The sequence below is a fragment of the Mesoplodon bidens genome, assembly GCF_964165515.1.
Source record: "Mesoplodon bidens genome assembly, chromosome: 19".
In the NCBI taxonomy this organism is placed as follows: Eukaryota; Metazoa; Chordata; class Mammalia; order Artiodactyla; family Ziphiidae; genus Mesoplodon; species Mesoplodon bidens.
The window spans coordinates 9,817,825-9,841,097 of record NC_138179.1 but is presented as its reverse complement, the minus strand read 5'-3'; the positions used below and the strand labels follow the sequence as shown (position 1 = coordinate 9,841,097).

At 57.8% G+C, this 23,273-nt stretch overlaps 3 protein-coding genes across 4 annotated transcripts in view; 1 reads left to right on the top strand and 2 right to left on the bottom strand.

Moving 5' to 3' along the window:
• The first annotated feature begins 1,209 nt into the window (after nt 1-1,209).
• RASL10B (RAS like family 10 member B) lies at nt 1,210-12,719 on the top strand. Of its 2 annotated transcripts, none has more exons than XM_081218705.1 (4): nt 1,210-1,411; nt 4,283-4,645; nt 8,989-9,113; nt 9,594-12,719. In XM_081218705.1, the coding sequence occupies exons 2-4, from the start codon at nt 4,430-4,432 to the stop codon at nt 9,862-9,864; spliced, it is 612 nt and encodes a 203-aa protein (XP_081074831.1). In that variant the 5' UTR covers nt 1,210-1,411; nt 4,283-4,429; the 3' UTR covers nt 9,865-12,719. The 2 variants fall into 2 exon arrangements, with proteins under 2 accessions (XP_081074831.1, XP_081074830.1); XM_081218704.1 differs by having other exon boundaries at nt 9,591-12,719.
• On the bottom strand, nt 12,718-20,380 carry GAS2L2 (growth arrest specific 2 like 2). Its single transcript, XM_081218697.1, has 6 exons — nt 19,816-20,380; nt 18,182-18,426; nt 17,227-17,334; nt 16,003-16,099; nt 15,166-15,418; nt 12,718-14,589 (listed from the first exon to the last, which is right to left on the bottom strand). Exons 1-6 carry the CDS (start codon nt 20,198-20,200, stop codon nt 13,035-13,037), a joined length of 2,643 nt encoding a protein of 880 aa, XP_081074823.1. The 5' UTR covers nt 20,201-20,380; the 3' UTR covers nt 12,718-13,034.
• The window catches only part of MMP28 (matrix metallopeptidase 28), a 36,693-nt gene continuing 33,421 nt past the window's right edge, over nt 20,002-23,273 (bottom strand). The window contains exon 9 of the mRNA XM_081218703.1: nt 20,002-20,029. The gene's annotated coding sequence lies outside the window, so the exon portion shown is untranslated. The remainder of the gene's footprint in view (nt 20,030-23,273) is intronic.

The window sequence follows — 23,273 nt, the reverse complement described above, 5'->3', positions numbered from 1 at the left end:
GATCCCAACTCCTTCCTCGGCAATCAAGGCCTTCGTGACTTCACCTCCACCAACCTCTCAGCCTCCTCTCCCTGTGCTTCCAGCCCCCCGACCCCGCCCCCGTGCCTGTCTGTGTCCTGGACCCCCTTCTCAAACCCCTGTAATTGCTCCCAACTTCTCTCATCTGAACCCTCCTCTTCCACATCCTCCCCCACCCTGGCACCCGAAATCCACTTCTTTCAAGGCTTCTTCCTTGAAAGTTGCCTCCTCTGAAGCCTCCACTGACTCCTCTCACTAGGTGGCCTGCTCCCTCCGCCCTTCCCCACAACCTTGACTCTGCACCCATCACAGATTCGCTCCACGTTGGCCCCTGGCCAAGGTCGTCAGCGGCTGCCCCGCTAGAGACTCCCAATTTTTGTCTTCCGCATTTTACACTTCAGTGAGACCGGTCACTCAGCCTCTCTCAGCCTCAACGATCTCATCTGTAAAACGGGGGAAACAGAATCTACCTCATAGTATTGTGAGCGTTAACTTTGAAGATGCAGGCAAAGCTGGGAGCACATTGCCTGGCACATACTCATTAAATGTTAGCTACCCGTGAGGAATGACACTGACCACGATTGTTTTAGAATAAATACACGGGCGATTCTGCCCTCTCCCCTGGCAAATGCTGGTATCACCCCGTCTGGAGAGGAGAGGGGAGCAGTCGTTTCCGGGGATGGAGGGCATTCATTGGCCCGGGGTGAGCTTTGCTTTGCCAGCCTGCTCTTCTTTCCCTGCTGCAGTGAAGGGTGAAAGTGACCACCCTTCGCAGTCCTCCGGTGGGGTGGCCGAGAGGAGTCTGGATGCCTCTCTAGCACACGGTGCAAGGCACACAGGGGGCGCCCATCCAGTGACTGAACTGGGAAGGGTCAGAAGAGACCTAGAGAGGGAACCTGGGGTGTGTGGCGGGGGTGGGATATGGAGTGAAGCCAAAGGCTTTAGGGCCTCTCCGGTCCCTTTCTCCCAGCCCTCCAGGTTAGAGCTAAAAATACCGCAGGGAGAGTCGGGAGGGGTGAAGGTCGAGGCTCGGGATTGAAGAATTTGTCCAGGGCTTCCCAAGCGAATATGGCAGGCTCAGGGACCCAGCGGAACGCCAGCGGGGCACGCCCCCCCGCCCCCCGCCCCCCGCCCCGCTCCCGCCTCCTCCTCCTCCCAGCGCGAGCGGGCGGCGCGCTCCGGAGGGAGAACCGGGCTGGAGGTGTCCTACCCACTCGGCGGCCAGCACCTGCCCCCCCCGCGCCCGCCCTGAGCCCGCCCAGACTGCGCAGCCGGGGGCGCTCCCACCTCTCTCCCCCCGGGCCGGGGAGCCGGGGGGCAGCACCGGAGCCCGGGGGGAGCGCGGCCCCACCGGCCGGCCGGCCCGGGCTGGGGGTAGCTAGGACGGCCCCGGGTAAGCGGCGGGAGGCTGGGCGAGCGGGCGGGCCGGGGCCGGGGTGGGTCGGTGGGGGAATGGGGCGGGCGACGGGGGCGAGGAGGGAGGTGGGGGCCGGCGGACTGGCGGGGAAGCGGGGCGGGGCGGCCACGTGAGAGCTGGTGCTGGCGGGGGTGGGGGGTGTTGCCTGCGAGGTGCTGGAGGCGGAGAGCAGGCTGGGCTCTGGCATCCCCCTCACCCAGAACTCCCACCAATCAGGTCATAGGGAGCTCAGCATCCTCCGACGCCCGCACCCACCCACTCCCACATGAATGTGATGGGGACAGACAGCGGGCAGACGTGTGACTCGGCCCACGGGACCTGCAAAGCCCCCGCCCTCAGTCTGGGGCTGGGACTCAGGCGTCCAGGTCCAGGGGAGAGGAACCAGAAGCAGGCTTTGGCCCCAGTGTATGTCCCCGGGCGCTGTCTGCAGACTCACTGCAGAGCACAGGCCTTGGGGAGGGAGGCTCAGGGGCCTGGGCCCTGCCTCTCCGGACAGCCCTCTTCCACCCCCACCCAGCTGGGGATGTTGCATTAACAAACACTTAGACCCAGGACTCCCGCCTGGGAAGCGGGAGGGGACACCAGTCACCTCTGAGTCAGGGCCTGGTGGCTTCCAGGAGGCTGTCCCCAGCCTAGGGGCCTCTCTGGCACACCCTCCCTGGCTCTAGCGCTGTGCCCCGCTTTTATTTCCCAGCTATTCCCCCAGAAAGGGTTGACTTCAGGGCAGGGAATGGGTTATGCAGGAGAATCTGCAGGTAGGCTACATCCTAGATCCCTCTAAGTTGCCACACCCAGGGGGAGGCCGGGACACTTCTGGCATTCTTTGCCTTCTCTTCCTCCCCTAAGGTGCCCCCTCCCCACCTGCTTGTGCTGGTTATGTAATTAACCCAGCTGAGGCTCTCTGCCATGCTGACAGTGTCCAGGGATGCCTGAGAAGCCCAGGGCCCTGGAGGGATTTATGGGGAGGAGGGGCTGGTACTTCCCCCAGTTGGGAGCTCACAGAAATAGAGAAGCACTTGTTGGGAAGGGACACTGCATGGGACAGGAAGATGAGAGTCCTAGTCTTAGTTGACAGCTCAACTGGCTACGTGGTCTTCACGTCCCTAAATCTGTGGGGGTTTTTTGGTTTTGTTTTTACCTTCAATAAAATGGGGAGAATTGCACGCACACACACACACACACACACTACATGTACGTGAGCAACAGTGCAGTAGTGCAGAGTGACCCATCTGGGATGGCTAGGAGGTCCCATTGTGATAGTGGAAAGCCTTCGATGAGTGAAGGACCCCTGTGCATAACAATGGCCACTGTTTATTGAACACCTACTCTGGCCTCACAACATCCTATGGCCTCACAACACCCTATGACGTTCCTTGCCCGAGATCACACTTCAGGTGAGCGGCAGAGCAGAGAATCCAACGCCGGTGGATCTCACTCCAGATCCTGCCGTTGGTTTACTATGCTGTATGTGCACGTGCCCTGTGGATTGGGTCCTCTGAACCAGGACGGACTGGACTGAGGGACATTCTGCTGTGAGCTGTGCATATGTGGAAAGGGCATGCATCCACAGAGAAAACATGCATATGTGCTGGAAAGCATGGCCCCATCCAAACCCAGCAAACCCATCTGCCTTGGACCCATTTAGCAGGCACTGGTGTCACCCTCCTGGGAATAGTCCCCAAACAGGAGGTCTCAGGCATGTACCAGCCTCCCTGGTCACCATCCTCAACAGAAAGAGAAGGCACCTGGCTAAGAGGTTTACTTGGATTATCTCAGCAGTAGAGGCTAATGATCCTTCTTTATAAGTGTGCAGAATGTGGCTCAGATCAGGCAGTTGATTTGCCTCTGACCCACAGCCAGGAAACGTCAGAGCTGGAATTTATACCCATGCTCTAAAGTCACTGAAACGGAGCAAGAAGGAGCTAACGAATCCATGTCAAGGTTCAGTCCTGTAGCAGCCCTTTCCCGGGCACCTGCTGCATGCCAGGTCCTCTGAGCTCAGGGGGTTGCCAGATAATCAGACCCAGCCCTTGGCCTGTGGCCTACGCCAGCTAGAATCATTAAACTTGGAAGCTGAAGTACTGCGACATTGTAGAAAGGAGTAGCCGCCTTTCCCAACTGTGTGCCTGGGCTCATGTCTCCCTCCCTCTGGGTCTTCTCTCCAAAGTGGGAATACGTATCACCTGGGGATACTGTATCGACTAAGGATAACCACGTGGGCATGCTGACCTAGAGTAACTGCTCCACAAGTGTCACGCACCAGAGCCAAAGCCATCTGCCAGTCCAGGGATTCTCAGCAGGGGGGGCTTGGGAAGGTGGGGGGAGCGCATTTTGGGTCATCATGGTCACTAGAGGCTGCTACTGGCAAGTACCTCCAGGCAGCTGGGGATGTGAAATGCCCTGCTCCATAAAGAATTCTCTCTCCACAAAATGCCAGGACTGCCTCCACGGAGACACACTGGCCTGGTCTCACCCCGAGGACCAGGAGACCAAGGCTGCGAGGCGTTGCTGTCTTGCCCCGGGCTCAGTGGGAAGGCTGGGACTTGAAGCCAAGTCTAGTGCTTTTTCCACTCTGCGGCCTGCCCGGGTCTGGGAGTCGGACCGGCCAAAAGTCAGGTCATACTACAAGTCAAGAAACATTGATTCCCACTGATGGGATGGTCGGCAGGGAGAACGGAGAAGGAAGGACGGGGAGGTTCTGGATAGAGATGGGACAGGGGCTCTGGGGAAGGGAAGGCATCCCAAGTGGCAGTGGTAACAGCTCCAGTGACGTTCCCCGAAGTAGAAAAGCGCGGGATATGTCCAAGGAGAAGCCAGCCCCACCAAGCCCACCTCTTGTTCCCACAGTCCAGGTGGAGGCCGCGGAGGGCCCAGGGCAAGCAGGGGCGGCGATGATCGGTCCTGACGGTGGCTGAGCCCCCAGCCCCTGGAATATGCAGCCCGGGGGAGCCCCAGGCAGCGGCGAGGACGAGGTGGCGGAGCGGGGCGGGAGGCATGGTCTCCACCTACCGGGTGGCCGTGCTGGGGGCGCGAGGCGTGGGCAAGAGTGCCATCGTGCGCCAGTTCCTGTACAACGAGTTCAGCGAGGCCTGCGTGCCCACCACCGCCCGCCGCCTCTACCTGCCTGCTGTCGTCATGAACGGCCACGTGCACAACCTCCAGATCCTCGACTTCCCGCCCATCAGCGCCTTCCCTGTCAACACGCTGCAGGTAGGGGGTGGGGGTGGGGGGTGGGACAGGGTGGAGGAGAGCCTGGACCCCAACCCGCTCCTGGCTCCGGCCCTATTGCTGGCTTTGAGAACTCCGCGCTGCACCACGGGCCGCCCTACTTAGAGCCGTGCCAGGAATCCATTCATTTGTGCACTGGTTTATTCAACAAATATTTGATGAATGTCTCATGTGTACCAGGCCCTGTGGTGGGCACCGGGGTAGAATGGTGCTCAGAACAGAGCAGTTTGCTCCCAAGGAACTCATAGTCTGGTGAGAAGACAAACACTCAACTATTACATAGTTCCATGAGTGTCATGATTGCAGGGGATGCGGGGAACTGAGGCAGCCCTGAAGGGGCATCTATCCCACGAAGGTGTGTGAGGGTGGGGCTCACAGGAGGTGATGTCTCAGGTAGGATCTGGGCAGGTAAGGGGCAGTGGAGAGAAAGGCATAGAGCGCCGGATGCCTGTTAATATTCTGGGCAGTGCCTCCCATGGCCTCAGACCCACGTCGTCTGTAGAAGGGACCACAGAAGAAAAGGCTGGGACCTGGGCAAGGTGTGTTCTCAGAGACTGGAGACCGCAGTCAGATCTCTTGCCCAAGGACCTTTTCTCTTAAGTGATGCTTTGTCCCCTGACCTCAGGACTGGCCCTCGGGGCAGCCTTTCCTGCAGGGGTTGGATTCAGATATCCCCAGTGCCCTGGCTTACAGGGTCCAGCCTGCAGGACCGGGTCCTTCTTCCTGCTCTCTACCTCTGACTTGAGCGGGGGTCGGGTGCAGGGGGAAGCTGAGCCCTAGACATGTTGGCTCACCAAAGAAGCCCCTGACCAGAGCGCAGAGTTTCTCCAGGAAAGCTAGGCACGGTGGAGGCCCGGAGGGCAGGGGCCACCGCTTGGCCAACTAGTTGTAACTGTGCAAATACAGCAATCTCTCGGGTGGGCCTGGGGGCTGGGGAAGGGCTCAGGCTCAGCACTGTGTCAGCAACTCTGGGCAGGAGGACCTTCGCCCAACCTCGGGGACACCTGTCTCTCCCATCCTAGGTGTGGGAGCATCAGCACCAAAGACAAAAGCCTGATCCACACATCACGCCTTGGAAACAGTGAGGTCAGGGCAGTGGGTCCAAGGTCACGTGTTCTATTTCTCCTCCAAAGGAGACTAACAGTAGCCTGAGTGGATGCTCAGATCCCGCTCTGGTCCTGTGCATTGAGCTGGGTTTATTTTTCACATTTTGTTGTGTGTTTAAATTGTAATTTCGATTTTGGAATCGGGAAGATACAATTTAAAAGCCCAAACTTTGTTAAAACAAACAAACAAAAAGTACACCCAAAGAAATCTCAGTCCCACCCCTGCTCTCTTTACCCCAGTTCTTGCCCCATTCTATAGCCATTCTCATTGGTTTTTTTATTCACACTTCCAGGTTTTCTTTACACAAATAAGAAAATGTATCCTTATTCCACTCCCCTTCTTGCATTAAAAAAAAAACAACAACAACTGTTCTGCACCTTTTGTTTGTTTGTTTGGGTTTTTTCTTTGTTTGCTTTTTTGGCTTGACATTTTAACCTGGAGGTCTTTCCATGTCAGTATCTAGAGGTGTTCTTCATTCTTTTTTCATGGCTACACTGTATTCCATTGGAAAGATGTACTATGAAGTCCCCTCTTGTTGGACAAGTGGGCTGTTTGCAAACTTTTGCTTCAAAACAGTGCCACAGTGAATAGCCTTGTAATAGTCATTTTGTACACAGGAAGGCGTATCTGTGGGATCGATTTCTGGAAATGGCATTGCTAGGTCAAAGGATAAATGCAACTGGAGTTTGGAAGGTGCCAGATTCCACCCTGCCGCCCCCACCCACCACCACCACTAAGGTGCATAGTTTGTGCTCCTGTGAGGGATGTTACATGAGTGCTTGTTTCCCTAAAGCCATCAGAGTGTATTGTCAAACTTTTGGATTTTTGACAGTCTGATAGATGAGATAGGATAATCTCAGTGTACTTTTTATTTACATCTCTGCTTATGAGTGAAGTTGAGCATCTTTTCATATGTTTGAGGGCCTTTGCTTTTCTTTTTCTGAAAACTATTAATGCCTTTGCCCATCTTTCTGTTGGATCATTGGCCTTTTTCTTCAGGATTGACCCTGAGTTTTGGACTCTCCAAGGATGTCCAAGACTTCACCCCTGAAGCACAAGAAAGAGACTCTGAGCAAAGAAATGCTGAGACAGGATCCTGCATGCCCCAAAGATCAAATAGTAGAATCCCACTGGTTACTGTCTGAAAATAAGAATACGTTCTTCCCCAATGCCAGATGAGATCCAGCCCAGGAGAGCGGCGTTTCTAGGGTCTGAGTCTCAGCTGTTGCTTCTGCAGGCTCTCTCCTATCAGAGAAGGAAGCTGAGGTTAGAGGGCATGTGCAACTCACCCAAGGAATGAGCAGCAAATGCATGGTTGGCACCCAGGTGGCTGAGGCTCCCTCAGCTCCTGTGTCCTTGGAACTGGACTCAGTTTCCATTGCTCCTTCTCTGTCTTGATACAGCCCCAAGATGGTCTTTTACCATCTGGAATGCTGCGTGGAGCTGGCTGGAAGGCAAGCTGAGCTTTCTTACTCCCTCCCTTCAACCAGGGGTGATGGGACAACCCAGCCAATCGGGAGCCTTCTTCCTCTCCCTTTTAGGAGCCCCCAGAGAGGAGCGGGTGGGAGGCAGCCTGGAGGCCCCCTTGAGGAGGTAGCATGTTGGGAGAGAGGTGGGGCTGTCCCCCTCGAAGGCTGGCAGCTGTTCCCTCCCCAGCAGAGAGCTGGAAGAATGTGGGAGCCTCTCTGCCTATTTCCCCATCCCACCCACTTCCTGCTGATCTCCGCTCCTTGCATGGGATGGAGGAGGAACGGCATACACTCTGGGGTCCCACGCTCCCAGAGGTCCTGTGTCTAGTGGAATACAGTCTTTCCTGGCCTGAGAAACCAGTTCATGGTTTCCTATGATTTTAGATTTGTCCTCAGCATCTTCCCCCTGCACCAAAGTTAAAACTCAGCACAAAGGAAAGATGCCACATCATCTCCCTGGAGAAATCCACTGCAGCAGCTTCTAAGCCTTTGAATCGGGAAGTGCTTTTCTGGAGTCAGACTTAACTCTCCACCCCTGTTGCCCAAGTCTTTCCCCTTTTAATCCTTCTCTGCAGTGTAGAACCAGCTGTAGTCCCCCATGCCTGATCCCTACCCCAGTTCAGCTCATAAGCTGGCACAGGAGATATGCCTGCCTCTCCCTCTAGTCTTTTGCCGGGGCTCTAGTTCCTAGAGAAAACCCCAGTTCCCCTCGTCCTGGGAGGCCTCTGCCTCCCCAAACTCCAGGGAGGCCCTAATTTCCACACTCTGGCTGCTTTCTGCTGCTGCTGTTGCAATTCTCATCTGCTGGCAGGTTAATTAGCTAACTCATCTCTTATGGAATCTTCTCTTTCATGCACCCAGGCTTCCTGGGGCTTGTTCAGCTTGAGCTGCGGGCCCTTCCCAGAGAATTTGCCACAGGCGTTCAGGAAGTTGCATCTCCCTGGAGCTGCCCTGGGGCCCTGCTCTACATCAGCCCCCATTAGGCATCCAGTCTCAACCTTCTTCTCCTCAGGCCTCCTCCTTCTCAACCTTGAGGGCAGAGTGAAGCAAACAGAAGGGGCACATCAGGTAGCAATCTAAGGGCTGCGTTACTGGCAGGAATTGGGTTGATTCCAGCACGGACCAGGTGGGATTCAGGACCGCGGAGAGTTCACCAGCCTAGGTAGTGCAATTAAAGAGCCTAGGAGGAGGAGGTATGTAAAAATGAGGAAGGCTGGACTCTGGTCCTCTCAGGAGCTCACAGCAGAAGTGGGAACCTGGGAATGGAAACAGCTCTGACCAAGGTGTAATTGAACTGTTCTTAGAACACAGAAGATGAAGGGAATAGTCCCCTGCTTGCAGGAAGGCTTCTTAGAGGAGGAAGAGGCATCTGAGCTGAGGCCTGGGAAGATAGAGAGGATTTCAACAGGTCCAACAAGTAGCTCAGGGCTGGGCTCGTAGAGGCGCTTAATAAATGTAATCGAACAAAGGACTGGATGAATGGATTGGGGGACAAAATGGGACAAGGCAGATCTCAGCTCCAGGAGTGCACAGGACAGACAGCGGCCCTGCCGCATCCTGGCTTGGAGGTGGGGAAGCCACACCTGAGCTCTGCCGTTGTGCCCTGGGCCTGGCCTCCTGGGGATCGGTGAGTGTGCAAGGCTTAGGGTGCAGTGGCAGGTGAGAGTGCTGTGTATGGCGGGAGGTGGCTGGGGGCAAGGGGAGCCCTTATGGCTGCTCTGACCTTGGTGCTGGCTGGGGGTCTTGCAGGAGTGGGCAGACGCCTGCTGCAGGGGACTCCGGAGCGTCCACGCCTACATCCTGGTCTACGACATCTGCTGCTTTGACAGCTTTGAGTACGTCAAGACCATCCGCCAGCAGATCCTAGAGACGAGGTGAGGGGCCAGGATACACTCCACTGCCACCTCAGTGGATGCCCCTATGCTGGCCACTTCCTGTGAAAAGGGTGCAGTGGGAGGGGAACAGATCACGTGCCTCTGGTTCCCACACATACTCAAACACACACTCACGACATTTTGCCGTCCCCGTTTCTGCTAACTCATTTTGGGACCCTTGCCATGGGGTGGCTAGTCCAGTGCAGTAGTTAAGAGCACAGGCTAGGGGAAGGAGACTTCCAGGGCGCCTCAGCCGCATGACTTTAAGCCAGGCTCAGGTTCCTCATCTGTACAATGGGGAGAACATTAACACCCACCTTTTGGATCAGTTGCGCCAGTTACAGCGCTGCGCCTGGAACAGATGGATGGTAGTAGCAGTACTGACCAGGCACAGCCCGCCCTTCTTGAAGTCCGGGGCGGGCGGGGGGGAGGGTGTGAGACTAGACTGGGGGGTTCTGAGATTCCCACCTCGCCCAGCAGGGTGATCGGCACCTCAGAGACGCCCATCATCATCGTGGGCAACAAGAGGGACCTGCAGCGCGGACGCGTGATCCCGCGCTGGAACGTGTCACACCTGGTGCGCAAGACCTGGAAGTGCGGCTACGTGGAGTGCTCGGCCAAGTACAACTGGCACATCCTGCTGCTCTTCAGCGAGCTGCTCAAGAGCGTCGGCTGCGCCCGCTGCAAGCACGTGCACGCCGCCCTGCGCTTCCAGGGCGCGCTGCGCCGCAACCGCTGCGCCATCATGTGACGCCGCGCCCCGCGGGCCGCAGCCCCGGCAAGCCCGGGCGGGGAGGGGCAGGAAGAGAACTCCTGGACCGCCCCCCGCAGCCACGCCCTCCCCGGGAGAGGCGGGGGGCGAGAGGGGGCTTCCCCTTAGCTGCTCCGTCCTCCCCCCTCTCCCGCGTCTGTCTTCCTGGGACGGCCGCCTTTAGTGCTGAAGTTCGTGCAGAGCCCGGCCGGGCCCCTAGGAGCGCCGCCGCCCCTGGGGGTTGGGGGTGAGCGCGTGACACGGAGGGCGGGGGTGGAGAGGTGCTGCCTTGGCCGGGCCCGCAGCCGTCTCCTCCAGAGAGTGTGTCTGTCATTGCTCCGCGTCGTCTTTTCCCGTGTCTGTCTGTCCAAGCGTCAGTTGGTCCTCAGCTGTCTTACCCACCCTCGCCACCTCCAGCTTCGTTCACAGGGCTCTCATTTCATCCAGCCCCTTGTCGCAGGTCCCGGCAGCACCTCTTCGTGAGGCCAGCCTTCTGACCGTCAGCACCACCGGCACGGGGCGGGGCGATGCGGGTGGCCCAGGGACCACAACCGGGGTCCGAGGGTTGAGGTCCTGGATCAGTCAGGGGGAGAAGGCAGAGCTCCCCCCGCTTCCAGGGAGACCTCCCCGCCCAACAGCCCCAATAGACGCAACAAGCTACCTTCCAGCCTTAACTAGATGGTCCGTCCCTGCCGGGTGCCCCTCACCCACTTCCTGACCCTAAAGTCAGATCACCCCCTGGGTTCAACGTTTTTTTCTTGACCGAGTGCGGAGAGGGAATGCCTCCAAATGACAGATTTATTTCCATGATGCCAGCTTCCAGCCCTCTGTCGACACCCTTCTGGGTTGAGTGGTCTGCCAGACTGGAGGATGTTTGGGGGGGAGGGGGGGGTGTCTGGTGGTGGGCGGGGTGTGGAGGGAGGCCGTCAGGTCGTGCCAGCGAAGACTCTGTGTGTCTCCCCATCTGACCCCAAGCTGACTGCCCCAGTCCTTGCCCGCCTTGAATCTCAGATTTACCCTGATTGATCTGGGGAAGGGCAGAGCCGGGAAAAGGATTATGGGAACCCCTATGCTTGGGGGGGATATACCGGCATCCCCACCCCTAGATGGAGGCCCTCAGGGTCTGATGCCCCCTCGTCCCAACACCAGTTGGCCCCATGCCTTGACTCACCCCGCCCCATTTTCTCCGGCTCCCTGGCCAGTTTCTACCTCTTGTCACCGGAGCTGATCACTGTCTGTTTTGTACCGATTTAGAAATAACAAAAGTAATGAAGATACTAGGAGTGACCTGCGGGATTACTGGGGTGTTTGGAGGGCGGGAGAAATGGTGCGAGTCCCCGGCCGCCTAGCCAAGTTCTCCCTGAGGCTGAGCCCTCAGCCCTGCTCTGGTGGGAGGATAGCGAGGTCCCATGTTAGAAGAGAGACGGAGAGAACAGCCTAGCTTCGATGTAGCCAAGCTGTGGCGTGTAGACCAGAAAACCAGGTAGCTCAGGGTGGTGATGGAGAGGAGTCTGGGGGAGGCGTCATGGGTGGCGAGCTTCTCATCCAGATCCAGCGTGAGAGGGAAGCTTCGATTCTCTCTTCTGCTTCCCCAGGTGATTCCCACTCCACTCACTGCGGGTAACGCAGCCCGACAGTGACCGCCCTGACCTTGGGCAGTCCAGTATTTTGGGGTTCTGGTCCCTGCTGTGCTGCATGACTTTGGGCAAGTGACCTGCCCTCTCTGAGCCTCCCTCTGAAGCAGAGGACGTGGCTCCCCTCCCCCCACACCTTGCAGTGGCTGGGAGGGTAAGGAAGAGGGGCTGCCCCCCTTTATCCCCTGCATCCCTGCCCCCTGACTCACCAGGGGGATGGGGTGAGTCGTGACAGCACCTCACCTGCCCCATCACTGTCACCCCCAGCTCTGAGGCACCTGAGGGGAGGGTGAGGGACCCAGGCCTCTGGCTGCCCCCTGCGGGAGCCGTTGGAATGTATCGCCTGGCTGGCCCCCTTCACCCACCCTCTCACCCCCCGCTTCACCCCGGATCTTTGATTTTGGTTCCTCCTGCCCCCATTCTGAGTGTCTGTCCTGCCCCCTGCCCTCCCTCCCCCAGGGTTTCCCACCACAGGGTCTGGAAGTGTGTGTGACGCCCACTGCGCTGTGATCAGAAGTCAGATTAAAAATCAGGGAGTGTTTTCCCTCGTTTCTGTACCAAGGTGTTGGCTCAGTTCCTGCCGTGGGAAGGAAGGGACTCCCTACAGGGTTTCTGGCTGCTGAGCTCTGGAGGGACAGAAAGTCTGGGTGATGAGGTGGCCTGAGTCCTAAAGCCCAGGCCCACCAGGAGAATGAAGGGAAAGGGAGAGAGCTGGGGACTCATCTCCCCTCCGCCTACCCGGCCAAGTGGTCAAAACCATTCAGAGGAGAAGCATAACATCTCCCTCTGCCGCTTTCTTGGGAAGACTTTCAGAAGTGGACTCAATCCCAGCTTCTGCCTTTGTGTCTTCCTCCCACTCACGGCCGAGGCTCCGCAGCCCCCCGGCCCACACCCGTCATAACTCCAGGGGTGTCGATGTGTTAAGGAATGCCCTCAGCCATCCCTCTTGACTCGGCGATCTCAGTTCCCAACCCCCAGAGCAAAGTTTTGAAGTCCTGCAGGAGCCTGTGTGGGGTGACCTTGTCCCTGTCCGTGATGCTGATGCCGCAGCCTCTTCCGGGAGAGATGGGCTGTCTGGCAAGGTTGGCTGGGGCTGCAGAGGGGAAACGTCTCTCACCCCGGCTCCCTCCCCCTCTTCCCCTCCAGCGGGAAAATGCTGCTACACCGTCCTGCACCGTGGTAGAGCGAAGGACTCAGGAGCTGGGGGCTCAGGGACAGACCCGCTCATGTTTAATAACTTGTAAGAGCTGTGGAAATGGGCATGGCCGGAGGACAGAGCGCAGGGATGTGGGGGGCTGTTCTGGGAGACGGTAGCCCTACCACCCTGGGATTGGACTGGGACTCATGGGTTGCCCTCCTGCTCAACCGACCAGATGGAGTCTCTGTTTGTCTTCTAAACTCTCCTGGCCAAGGCCCTGTACTGAGGTGAGGGACCTTCCTTTCTGTTCCTGCAGTTGGGAGTGCAACGAATACACGGGCATCTTTTCACTTCCCTCCTCCCCTATACCCACAGGCTCGGGGAGGAGAAGTGCCTTCTCACACCCAAGACTCCTCCTCAGGTGAGACGGGGGCTTGATCAAGCTGCTGAGGCCCCTGGCCCTCCAAAGGCTGGGAGCTGCTCGCCAGTGGTGCAGCTGGCCCTTTCCTCTCCTTTCCTTCCTCCTTCTCCCCCGCCGAGGCTCCATCCCCCGGGGCTGCCTTCCCTCCGTTGCTGCCCAGCACTGCTCTCACCAGCCTGCCCCTGGGGGGTGCCTTGGCTGGACCCAGGTGGAGGTAGGTCAACGGCTTGGGGATTCGTGAAGGCTGCTTCTCAGGCCTGTGGTCTCTCCGGGGCCGAATCCTGGGCCTGAGCTTCAGCTTGTAGATGGATGGGACTCTCCGGGGCTTCCGGAGTGTTCTCTTGCCCTTGCCTGGACATGCCTTGGCTTTATCAGAACTGGGGGCGGAGGGCGCAGGTGTGGAGGACTCTGGGGTGGCAGACACAGCAGGGGCTGAGCAGTCCTGCCCCCCTTGAGCTGGGACCTTCATTGTCCCGGCACCCTTGGCACTTGGGTTTGCTTTTGTCCTCAGCCCACTCTCTTCGGCTCCCAGTTTCCCTTCTGGGCTTCCTGGGCCTGCGCTTACAGCCGGCTTAGGGCAGCCTGTAGGGGCTGCTTTCCAGGCTCCCAGGTCCACCTTAAGGAGGGGTGGGGGGCCCCGAGCCAGTTCTTGGATGACTTTGTCATAAGGACCCCCAGGCTCAAGCCACCGCCCACCCAGACTGGGCACGTAGACTCCACTGCGAGGAACGACTCCAGACCCTGCGCCCTGGGGGCAGACATCCGCCACCGCTAGCAGCTTCATGTTGGCCAAAAGCTGCTCCCCAAGGCTGTGGCAGATGGCTTGCTCCTTGACCCCACCCGAGGGCAGGGGAGTGCACCTCCCCTCCCGGTGCTGTGGGCCCAGGCCCCAGGGCTCTCCGGCCTCCGCTGTCACCTGGACGTCCAGCTTCTGGGCCCCTTGCCTCTCTTCCACAGAGCAGTCCCCATGTCTGGACCCAGACAGGTCCCCGGTGACGGCCCTTAATGGAATGGGCCCTCTCCCCACTTCTGCCCCGGGACCTCCACTTGCAGTCCCTGGAAAGCTTCTTCCCGGAGTCGGGGGGCAAGCTGGGGGCAACCGGACCAGGATCTTGGTGGGTCCTTTAACAGGGGATGGAGAATGGACAGGTGCCGTCTCCCTAAGCTGGGAGGAAGCACCCTCGGCCTCACCCCGGGATGGTGGCCTGGGGCCCACAGGCTTGGCTGGGCTGGAGGAACAAGGCAGGGGAGATGGTCCTCCTGCTGGTGTCCCTGTGGTAGTGGCCTCAGGGGCTTGGAGTCCCTGGGGGATGGGGGTCCTGGCATGAGTTCCCCAGCTGTCTGTCTCCTCAGGGACCCAAGATGTGGGAGTCCTTCTCCTGGGGAGTTCAGGGGGGTATCTGTCCTCCCTCTTCCCTGAGGAGGTGCACGGTGTGTCTCGGCCCCTGGGAGTAGGTGAGGATTGGGGGCTGGGTGGGCTGTCCCCAGCTGGCAGCTGCCTCCAAGACGGGGCGAGTGACTTCTCCTGGCACCTGAAAGGGAGAATCATAGGTCATCGGCAGGGTTATCTGATCCAGTCCCCTGGCTCCCAGTCCCCTGGCTCTGCGAAGGGATGGCCTTTCCCCAGCCAGAACTCCCAGGGGGTCAGACTTCATGATGAATGAAGCAGATGCTCCCTCTCCCCCGTGCCTGCCAGAGACTCTTCCTTACAGCAGATACTGTTTAAGTCCATCCTCCCCCATTCCTTGTGTAGCAGATAGAAAGCAGCCTGGTCTGGACCCCAGGTTGCTTCAGATCCCACAACTACAGGTCACCAGTCTTGGGTGGGGAGGGTCTTAGTTTCTGCTGTACCATGAAATGGCAGAGGGACCTTGGGTAAGTCTGTTCCCTTTATGGGCCTCAGCCTCCTCATCTGTGAAATGGGAGGGTGTATGAAGTAACTAGATGATCCTAAAGGTACTGGGTGCTTTTTTGGTTCTGAACACCTGAGGTCTTGCTGGGATAGGGGCACTGCTGGGAGACCTGCTCCCCTTATCTTGGGGTGGGGTGGCCTCTGAGAATGTAGACTCCAAAGCAGGAAGAGGCCCTGCCCTGTCCCTCCCCAGTACCTCGGGAATGGTGCTGTCCCTCTGAGGATCCCTGCCCCTGCTCTCCGTTCACGGTGGGGTGCAGGGGAGGGGGCGACAGGGGGCCTCAGCTTTCGACCTGAAGCGGTATATGTCTTCCAGTCCACGGAGCGCAGGGGGCTCTGGGAGCGGCTGATGGTCATTGTAGGCTGGGGCTCTGAGGGCCCATCGTCCACCCTCACTTCATGCTGCACTGGTGGGACAGGGGGCTTCAGGAAGCTGCCCGTCTTGTGTGCTACCAACAGAGCCCCCCAGAGACAGGAGAGGAGGAGAGGGTTAAACCCCTGCTGATGGGGTCCGCCGTTCCCTCCCCCAGCTGTCCCACACCCTGCATCCCGCATTAGAGACAGTGGGACCTACTGTGACAGTGACAGTACCAGAGTTTCCTCATGGGAGGGGTTTAGGGGATGGAATCTGGTCAGAGGGCCTGGCTGGGGGACTTGTTTAAAGCTGCAAGTCCACATCGTTTACTTAGATTGCATGCTTATTTGGGGTAGCTTGAGGTGCTGATGGGGATTACGGGAAGACTAAAGACCCTTCCAAGTCATGCTTGGTCCCTCCATCAGAGCCAGACCTAAGCCCTGCCCACATGCACGCATGACCAAATGCTGATTCTGTGTTTGGCGCGCCACCTTGTGGCCCAGGTTGGTACTGCACCGTGGCTGGCCCGCTTTCCGCCTAGAGCTGAGAGGCCACCCACACCTGTTCCTTCCTCCATCCCCTGCACACCTCTTGCCCCTGGAGATCAGGCCTACCTCCCGCGTCTGCTTCCGGCCTCCCGACCTGGAGTCATAAGGAAGGGACTCTCAGGGGACTTACAGAGGGATGTGCACCGGCAGGGGTCATGTTTGTCCAGATAGTGGCCGAGTGTGTCCCAGCCGCCCCCCACACGCACCATCACGTGGTTCCGGAGGATCTGCAGGGGGCAAGGGTGAGGTGGAGGGCAGGGTGAGGGAGTCCCCTCTCCATGGACCAGCCTGCAGGCCTTCAGCCCTTACTCCCATCCACGTACACATGCACACACGTGTAGTTGGGAGCGTGCCTATGTTGCAGCCCGAGTCCCCTCCAGGACTGGCATCAGATAGCACATGTTGTCAAGGGTGGAGGCCAAGCTGACAAACAGCAAGTTGCCCCACGGCGAGACAAGGGTTTTCCCAAGCACTGTGTAGTCTACCTCCCGACTCCCTCCTCTCCCTTCGCTGGGAAGCGGTTGACACCCGGGCACGTTTGTATCAGAAATGGGGGCGCTGGCTTTGCTCTCGTGGTGGTGTGTGTGTTAAAGGACCCGCAGGAATCCTGGCCCGACTCCACTCCAGGTCATGTAGCCTCTCCAGGCCTCCACTTCCTTAGTGGAAACGGGGCGCCACAATCCATCCCCACCTGCTTCGCAGAGCTCTTGGCTCAGGCTCTGGGTGAGGGCCCAGGGAGCTGGCTCTGCCCCCAGGTGTGGCCTGGCCCAAGGAGAAGAAGGCTCAGCTGTGCCCCTGAGCCGCTGGCCACACCCCCAGGTGCAGACTGTTTCTGGCCAGGTGGCCAGGCATGGGGCAGGGTGGAGGGGGTAGGGAGTGGGGAGTAGTGGGAGGCACAGTTCAGACTTGTACTGCCACTCAGAAGGCACCAAGCTGGGCATGTGAGCCGCGGACCGCGGGGTTGATGTGGCTGGGCCCTGCAGGGAACACAAACTGGGCGGGGGGGGGACGGGGTCTCAGGCCCCTTGCTGTGACCAAGCCTGTGGGTGGAAAAGTGGGAGTACGCTTCATCCTCACTTCTGACTGGGGAGACCCCCTTCTGAACTAAGGTGGAGGCAGATGGGGGTTGGGTTCTGGTTCTGGCTGCCCTCATGGGAGGAGGGGACATGCTTGCCAACTTTGTCAGGAATCTTCTGGAATTCTCCAAGGGAGAGAAGGAAAGCCCCAAGCCCTGATAACTGGGGATGAATGGTGATTTCCTGTCCTTGCCTTCAGGCCTGGGCAAAGTCCCACGGAAGGAAACCTGATTCTGCCGACCCCAGAGAGGGCCTTCCACCCCCGACCTGGGACTTACCCGGATGAAGATGAGGGTGTTGGAGTCTCCCACGCGGTACTTCCCCTCGGACACCTTGACCATGGAGAACTGAACCGGGCACGTGCAGCGGCTCACCAGGCTCTGAACCTGCGGGCAGTGGGCAATGGGTTCAGCCCTCCCCTCTGCCCAGGTAGCCAAGCTCCCCCTGCACGCTGGGTCAAGCCCAACGGGCGGCCTGCCTGCCCCCCAGCCCCAAGGCTTCTGCTGAGTCAGGGCTGGGGACTGAGAAGCAAGTAGAGAAGACTTTTAATGGCTCAACGAGAACAAGACCTTGAGTGGTCACCTACAGCCCAGCACCCTCGTGAGTCAGCTGACAGAGGCCGCGGAATGTGATGGTTAAGGTGGACCTTGGAACCTGACAGGTTTGGGTGGGAATCCTGCCTCCACCGCACTATAGGCCCTGGGCAAGGTAAGAAACCTCCCTGAGCTCGATTCATTGGCGGTAGAAATGATTCCTAGTCACAGTCAGAGCTAACTCCCAGGATAGGACCCTCTGTGCCAGACACCGGCTGAGCGCTTCACGTGCGCTGGCTCATCTAACAGCCACCGCGGTCGTGGAAGGTAGGCACGGTTACATCCCCACAGTACAGATAAGGGAGCTGAGGCACAGAGAGGGCAAGTAATTTGCCCAAAGTCACACGGCTGCAAAGCAGTGGAACTAAGACTTACACCAAGCAGTCAGAAAAGGTTCTGCGTTCTTAACAACCGTCCCACGGGGTTTAAACGAGAGAGGCGTAGGGTGCTGGATTCATAAAGAAAACGATGAGCGTCGAGGCTCCAAGTGGACACGACTTACTAACAACCACGCGGTGAGAGAGTGTCGAGGAGGGGACTGGGGCTGAAGAAGGGGGTGGCTCAGAGGGGCCGGATTCGGAGGGGGAGAGGGAGGCGGGGCGAAGGAAGGCGGGGCCGAGGGCGTGTCCGGAGCCCTCACCAATTGGTCCAGGTTGCGGAAGTGGCAGGGCGGGCGCGTGGGGGGCTCGGGCGGCGGCTGTGGGTCGGGCGGGGGCAGGGCCAGCTCCAGCCTCAGTTCCTGGTCGATCTCCTCCTCCAGCCGCACCAGGGCGGGCGCCGCGACGCCGAAGCGCCGAGCCCGGCGGCCCAGCTCCAGCAGGCACAGCACCACGTTCTTCACGTTCTTGCGCAGCACCAGGTCGTCCGTCTCGAACATCAGCACCTCTGGCCGGGGCGGGAGAGGGGAGAGGAGGGTAGGCAGCCTGAGATCCCTGCTGACCTGCCCGGAGCAAGCAAGCGGAGCAGGTGGGAGAGCCCTGGGGCCATCCTGGACCAGGGCGCGGACGCAGGCATGGGGGATGGGGGTTTGCATCTCAGGTTCTGGGCGGCAAGCCAGCCCCTAGGAGGGTCTGGACAGAATTGCTCAGGTACTGAGTGCAAGACGAGGTGGCTGCCTTATGGGGGGGGGGGGAGAGGGGACACAGCCAAGCGAAGGAGCCTAACTCCACCTGCCCTTCTCCCCGCTCTGTTTGCCAGGATGGGTCCAGGAGCAAGAAGCAGTCTGTTCTGCTTCCCATCCGCGCCTCTCACCTCCAGTAACCACCAGGCACCCCAGACTCAACTCCCAGCCCACACATAACCAGGCTGGGGTGAGTACAGGCTCTGGAGCCTGACTGCCAGCTTTGGAATCCTGACGCTCCCACCCGCCGGATGTATGACCTTGGGCTAGTCCCAGCTTCAGTCTCCTCTTCTGTAAAACGGGAAAGTAGTCTGTTTCATGGGGTTGTTGTAGGGATAGTTATGTGTTTGCAGGCAATGTCTGGCACGTGGTAAGTGCCCGATAAAACACTGGCCTTTATCAACCCTCCAGTCCTGCTCTATTGTGTTGCCACCGGCAGGTAGGCCAGGCCTGACCCCTCCCTCTGCCACACCCCCACTGCCTTTGGTCTGAAGGATGGTGCCGGCATCCAGCTTCATCCCCCCTGCTGGGTCCACGGCCAAGGAGCTGAGGGAGCCTGATATCAGTCCTAGAGTCTTGGAAGCCCCAAACACGACTGGCGCCTCCCTAACATCCACTTGCCTCGTCCCCTGTCCCCCCCCACTGTAGCCCAAACACACTCCTTCTTTGTGCCCCCCTGCCTAGAACTCCCTGTCCCCCAAATTTCCTTTTATTCTCCAAGACTCAGCTCAAATCTCCATCCACTATATGGTCTTTCCAGGCCCATCAAGTGGCTGTTTCCGCCTCTGTCTCCCAGCACAGATGCCTCTACTTGAGCTTCTACCACGTTGGGCTGTAATTTATGCATCTTCTCAGCTGTCTCTCTTCCTGGGCCACGAACTTCTTGGTACTGGTTCTCAGCCCTCTCAGCGCTCGGTGCCCAGCACGACACTCTACCCAAAGGAGATAGGTGCTCGAATCATCCAATCAACACATTTATTTATTGGGGATTTCCTATGAGATTGGGAGAGTGAGGCATGAAAAGGAATGAGCTGGCCCAAGGCAAATCTGGAAAGAGGACCATGGCTCCTGACCCCTGATGCAGCCTGAGCCTCAGAGAAGAGATTGACGCCTGACAAGATAAGGGTCTGGGGAGGGGGGCCCAGGGTGCTTACCTTGGATACCCATCTCCTTGCGGCACCATTGGATGAAATTGGAGATGTTGTCCCGGGCCTGGAAGGTGCCTGGCTGGGCGGCCCCATTGCAGGAAACCCCGGCCCGGGGCAGGGGAATCTTTTGGGCTCGGGCAGGTGCCTCAGCCAGGAAGGCCAGGGCGGCCTCCGCGACGGTGTTGGCATGCTGGCACAGCACCAGGCCCGTCTCCAGTGCCTGCAGGAAGTTGGCTGCGTCAATGTCCAGCCCGTAGAGCTCCCGAAGCCACTCGGCCAGGTCCTCCTTCATGGCTTCCAGGTACTGCTCACTGGACTTAAAGGGCCGGATGCTGCACATTGGAGGCCTCGGGGTCCCAGGCCTCCTCCTGCCAGTCCCAGGCTGGGACATGGCTGGACCACCAGCCGGGGGAGGGGCAGGTGCCTCCTCTCTCCCACAGCTGTGTCTTCACTCCTACCACCTGCTGGGTCTTGGCTGGTTCTCCCTGACTCAGGGGTTCCCCTTGCCCTCTGAGAGCCCAGGACGGCTCTGCTACTTGCCGCTGGCTTCAGCCACTGTCCCTGCCGCCACTGGGCTGGGCCAGGCCCGCCCCCACCCCCCCCACTCCTCAGTCCCTTCCAGAACTTTCCTACTTGGTAGCCCTGCAGCGGCCTCGCACCCCAGCTGCCCAGTCCTCTCAGAGGTCGCCACCTCCCAGGACAGATGGAGGTGAGGACGCTCCTTCCTCCCCCCAGGGCTGGACTGGCTGTGCTAGCTGCATCCCACCCGCCACCGGCCGGCCTGGAGTCTGGCTGTCGGCCTCTCCACTCTGCTTTCCTCTCCTTGGAGACAGTGACTGCTACAAACACTCCTCGTTAACCCTTCCTGGCATTGCCTGCCCTGGAGCCTGGGGAGCAGAGGAAGGCTGGGGCTGGCTTCTCTCACTTGGTTGACACTGGTGGGGGCTTTTGGGAAATGAGGGAGAGAAGCAGGGCCAGGGGATGCCATGCCCCTTGGTGTTTAGTGAGCACCGTAGGATAGGGATGAAATAGATGCAGCGATAGAGTCCATACACATGAGTTTGGCCTTGGACCCTTTCCTGAAGCCCTCTGCGACCTTCATATACTGCCTAGCCTCTCTGTGCCTTAGTTGCCTCAATTATAAAATGGGAATAATAATATCTACCTCTCCAGGGTGTTGTGAAGAATAGAGGAATCGTGACTGTGGAAAGTATCAGACTAGTAAGATTGGGGGTGGGGGGTCCCAGCTCTCACTGATTCTCCCAGCAGCCTTGTTTGTGCACCATGCTCCCTACTTTCTCTGGAGAACCCCTCCCACTCTACCCACGTGATTCCTCCAGAGTGGGCTGCCAATCATAATACCTCACCCCATGGCCACAGCAATGCATTCATTCAACAAATATTTCCTGAGTACCTACTGTGTGCCACGCACTATTATAGCCCTGAGGGTGTAGCTATAAATGAAGTCCCTGACCTCATGGAGGCTGCTTATATGTTGGTGGGTGTTGGATGACAGATAACAAACTTACAAGTCTATAGTAAGTCAGATGGTGATAAATACCAGGGAGAAAACCAAAGGACTAAAGGAGAAGCGGGGAGGTATTTTCTATAAGGTGGTCAGGAAAGGCCTCACTGATATGGTGATGACTGAGCAGGGACCTAAGAGAAGTGAGGAAGCATATCTTTGGGAAGGGAACTCGGGCAGAGGGAACAACCAGTGCAAAAGCTCCAGGCAGGGGAATTTCCCAGAGGTCCAGTGGTTAGGACTCAGCGCTTTCACTGCCGTGGCCTGGGTTCAATCCCTGGTTGGGGAACTAAAATCTCGCAAGCCATGTGGCTCAGCCAAAAAAATAAAAAACTCTAGGCAGGGGGATGGTTAGCATATCCCAGGAATAGCAATGACAGGTAGACTCTGAGGAAGAGAGGAAATGGGGTCTCAGATTATGCAGGGCTTTTCTTTACCTTTTGGAAGGTAATTTTCTTTCACTTTCTTTCATTCTGTCTTTCTCTCTCTCCCTCTCTCTCTCCTGCCCTCCCTTCCTTCCTCCCTTCCTTCCTTCCTTCCTCCCTTCCTTCCACTGCATTGGGTCTTAGTTGCAGCATGTGGGATCTTCACTGTGGCATGAGAACTCTTAGTTGCAGCATTCATGTGGGATCTAGTTCTCTGACCAGAGATAGAACCCGGGACCCCTGCGTTGGGAGCGCAGAGTCTTAACCACTGCACCACCAGGGAAGTCCCTCAATTACCTTTTAAAGGCATCAAGATGATGATTGTTGTACCCATTTTATGGATGAGGAAACAAGAAAACTGAAGCTGGCAGGAGGCCTGAGTTCCTGAGTGTAATGAACCTCTCCATAGGGTTGCTTGAGTGTCCTCAAGACATGGCAGCTGGCTTTCTCTAGAGTGAGGGAGCAAGACAGAAGCCACAGGGTCTTTTATTACCTAGCCTTGAAAGTCACACTCTGTCATTTCCACAATATCCTATCAATTACCCAGGTTGGCCTTATTTCATTTGGGAAGGGTCTACATAAGAGTGTGAATACCAGGAGACAAGGGTCATTGGGAGCCATTCTAGAGACTGGTTACCCCAATACAGAGGAGCTATTTCTTTTCCATTCTTGCTAATAAAATCCTATTTTCAGGTATTAGGTAGGGCTTTCTTGAAATTAGGGAAGATGAGCCCAGCCCCAGAGAGAGAACCTGACTTCCAATTGTCAAGTCTTCCAGCCATTCTGTGAGCTCTATTTTTTTTCTTTAAATTAGCCAGAGTAAGCTTTTGAATTTTGCAATCAGGAACCAAGGTGGTTGGGACTTCCCTGGTGGTGCAGTTTAAGAATCTGCCTGCCAATGCAGGGGACACGGGATCGAGCCCTGGTCCAGGACGATCCCACATGCCATGGAGCAACTAAGCCCGTGTGCCACAGTTGCTAAGCCTGCACCCTAGAGCCCACGAGCCACAACTACTGAGCCCACATGCCACAACTACTGACGCCCACAAGCCTAGAGCCTGTGCTCCACAACAAGTGAAGCCACTGCAATGAGAAGCCCTCGCACCACAATGAAGAGTAACCCCTGCTCGCTGCAACTAGAGAAAGCCCGTGCTCAGCAATGAAGACCCAACACAGCCAAAAAAATTAATTAATTAAAAAAAAAAGTAGGAGCCTGAACCAAGATGGCAGAGTAGAAGGACGTGCTCTCACTCCCTCCTGTGAGAACACCAGAATCACAACTAACTGCTGAACAATCATTGACAGGAAGACACTGGAACTCACCAAAAACGTTACCCCACATCCAAAGACAAAGGAGAAACCACAATGAGATGGTAGGAGGGGCGCAATCACAATAAAATCAAATCCCATAACTGCTGAGTGGGTGACTCACAAACTGGAGAACACTTATACCACATTAGTCCACCCACTGGAGTGAAGGTTCTGAGCCCCACGTCAGGCTTCCGAACCTGAGG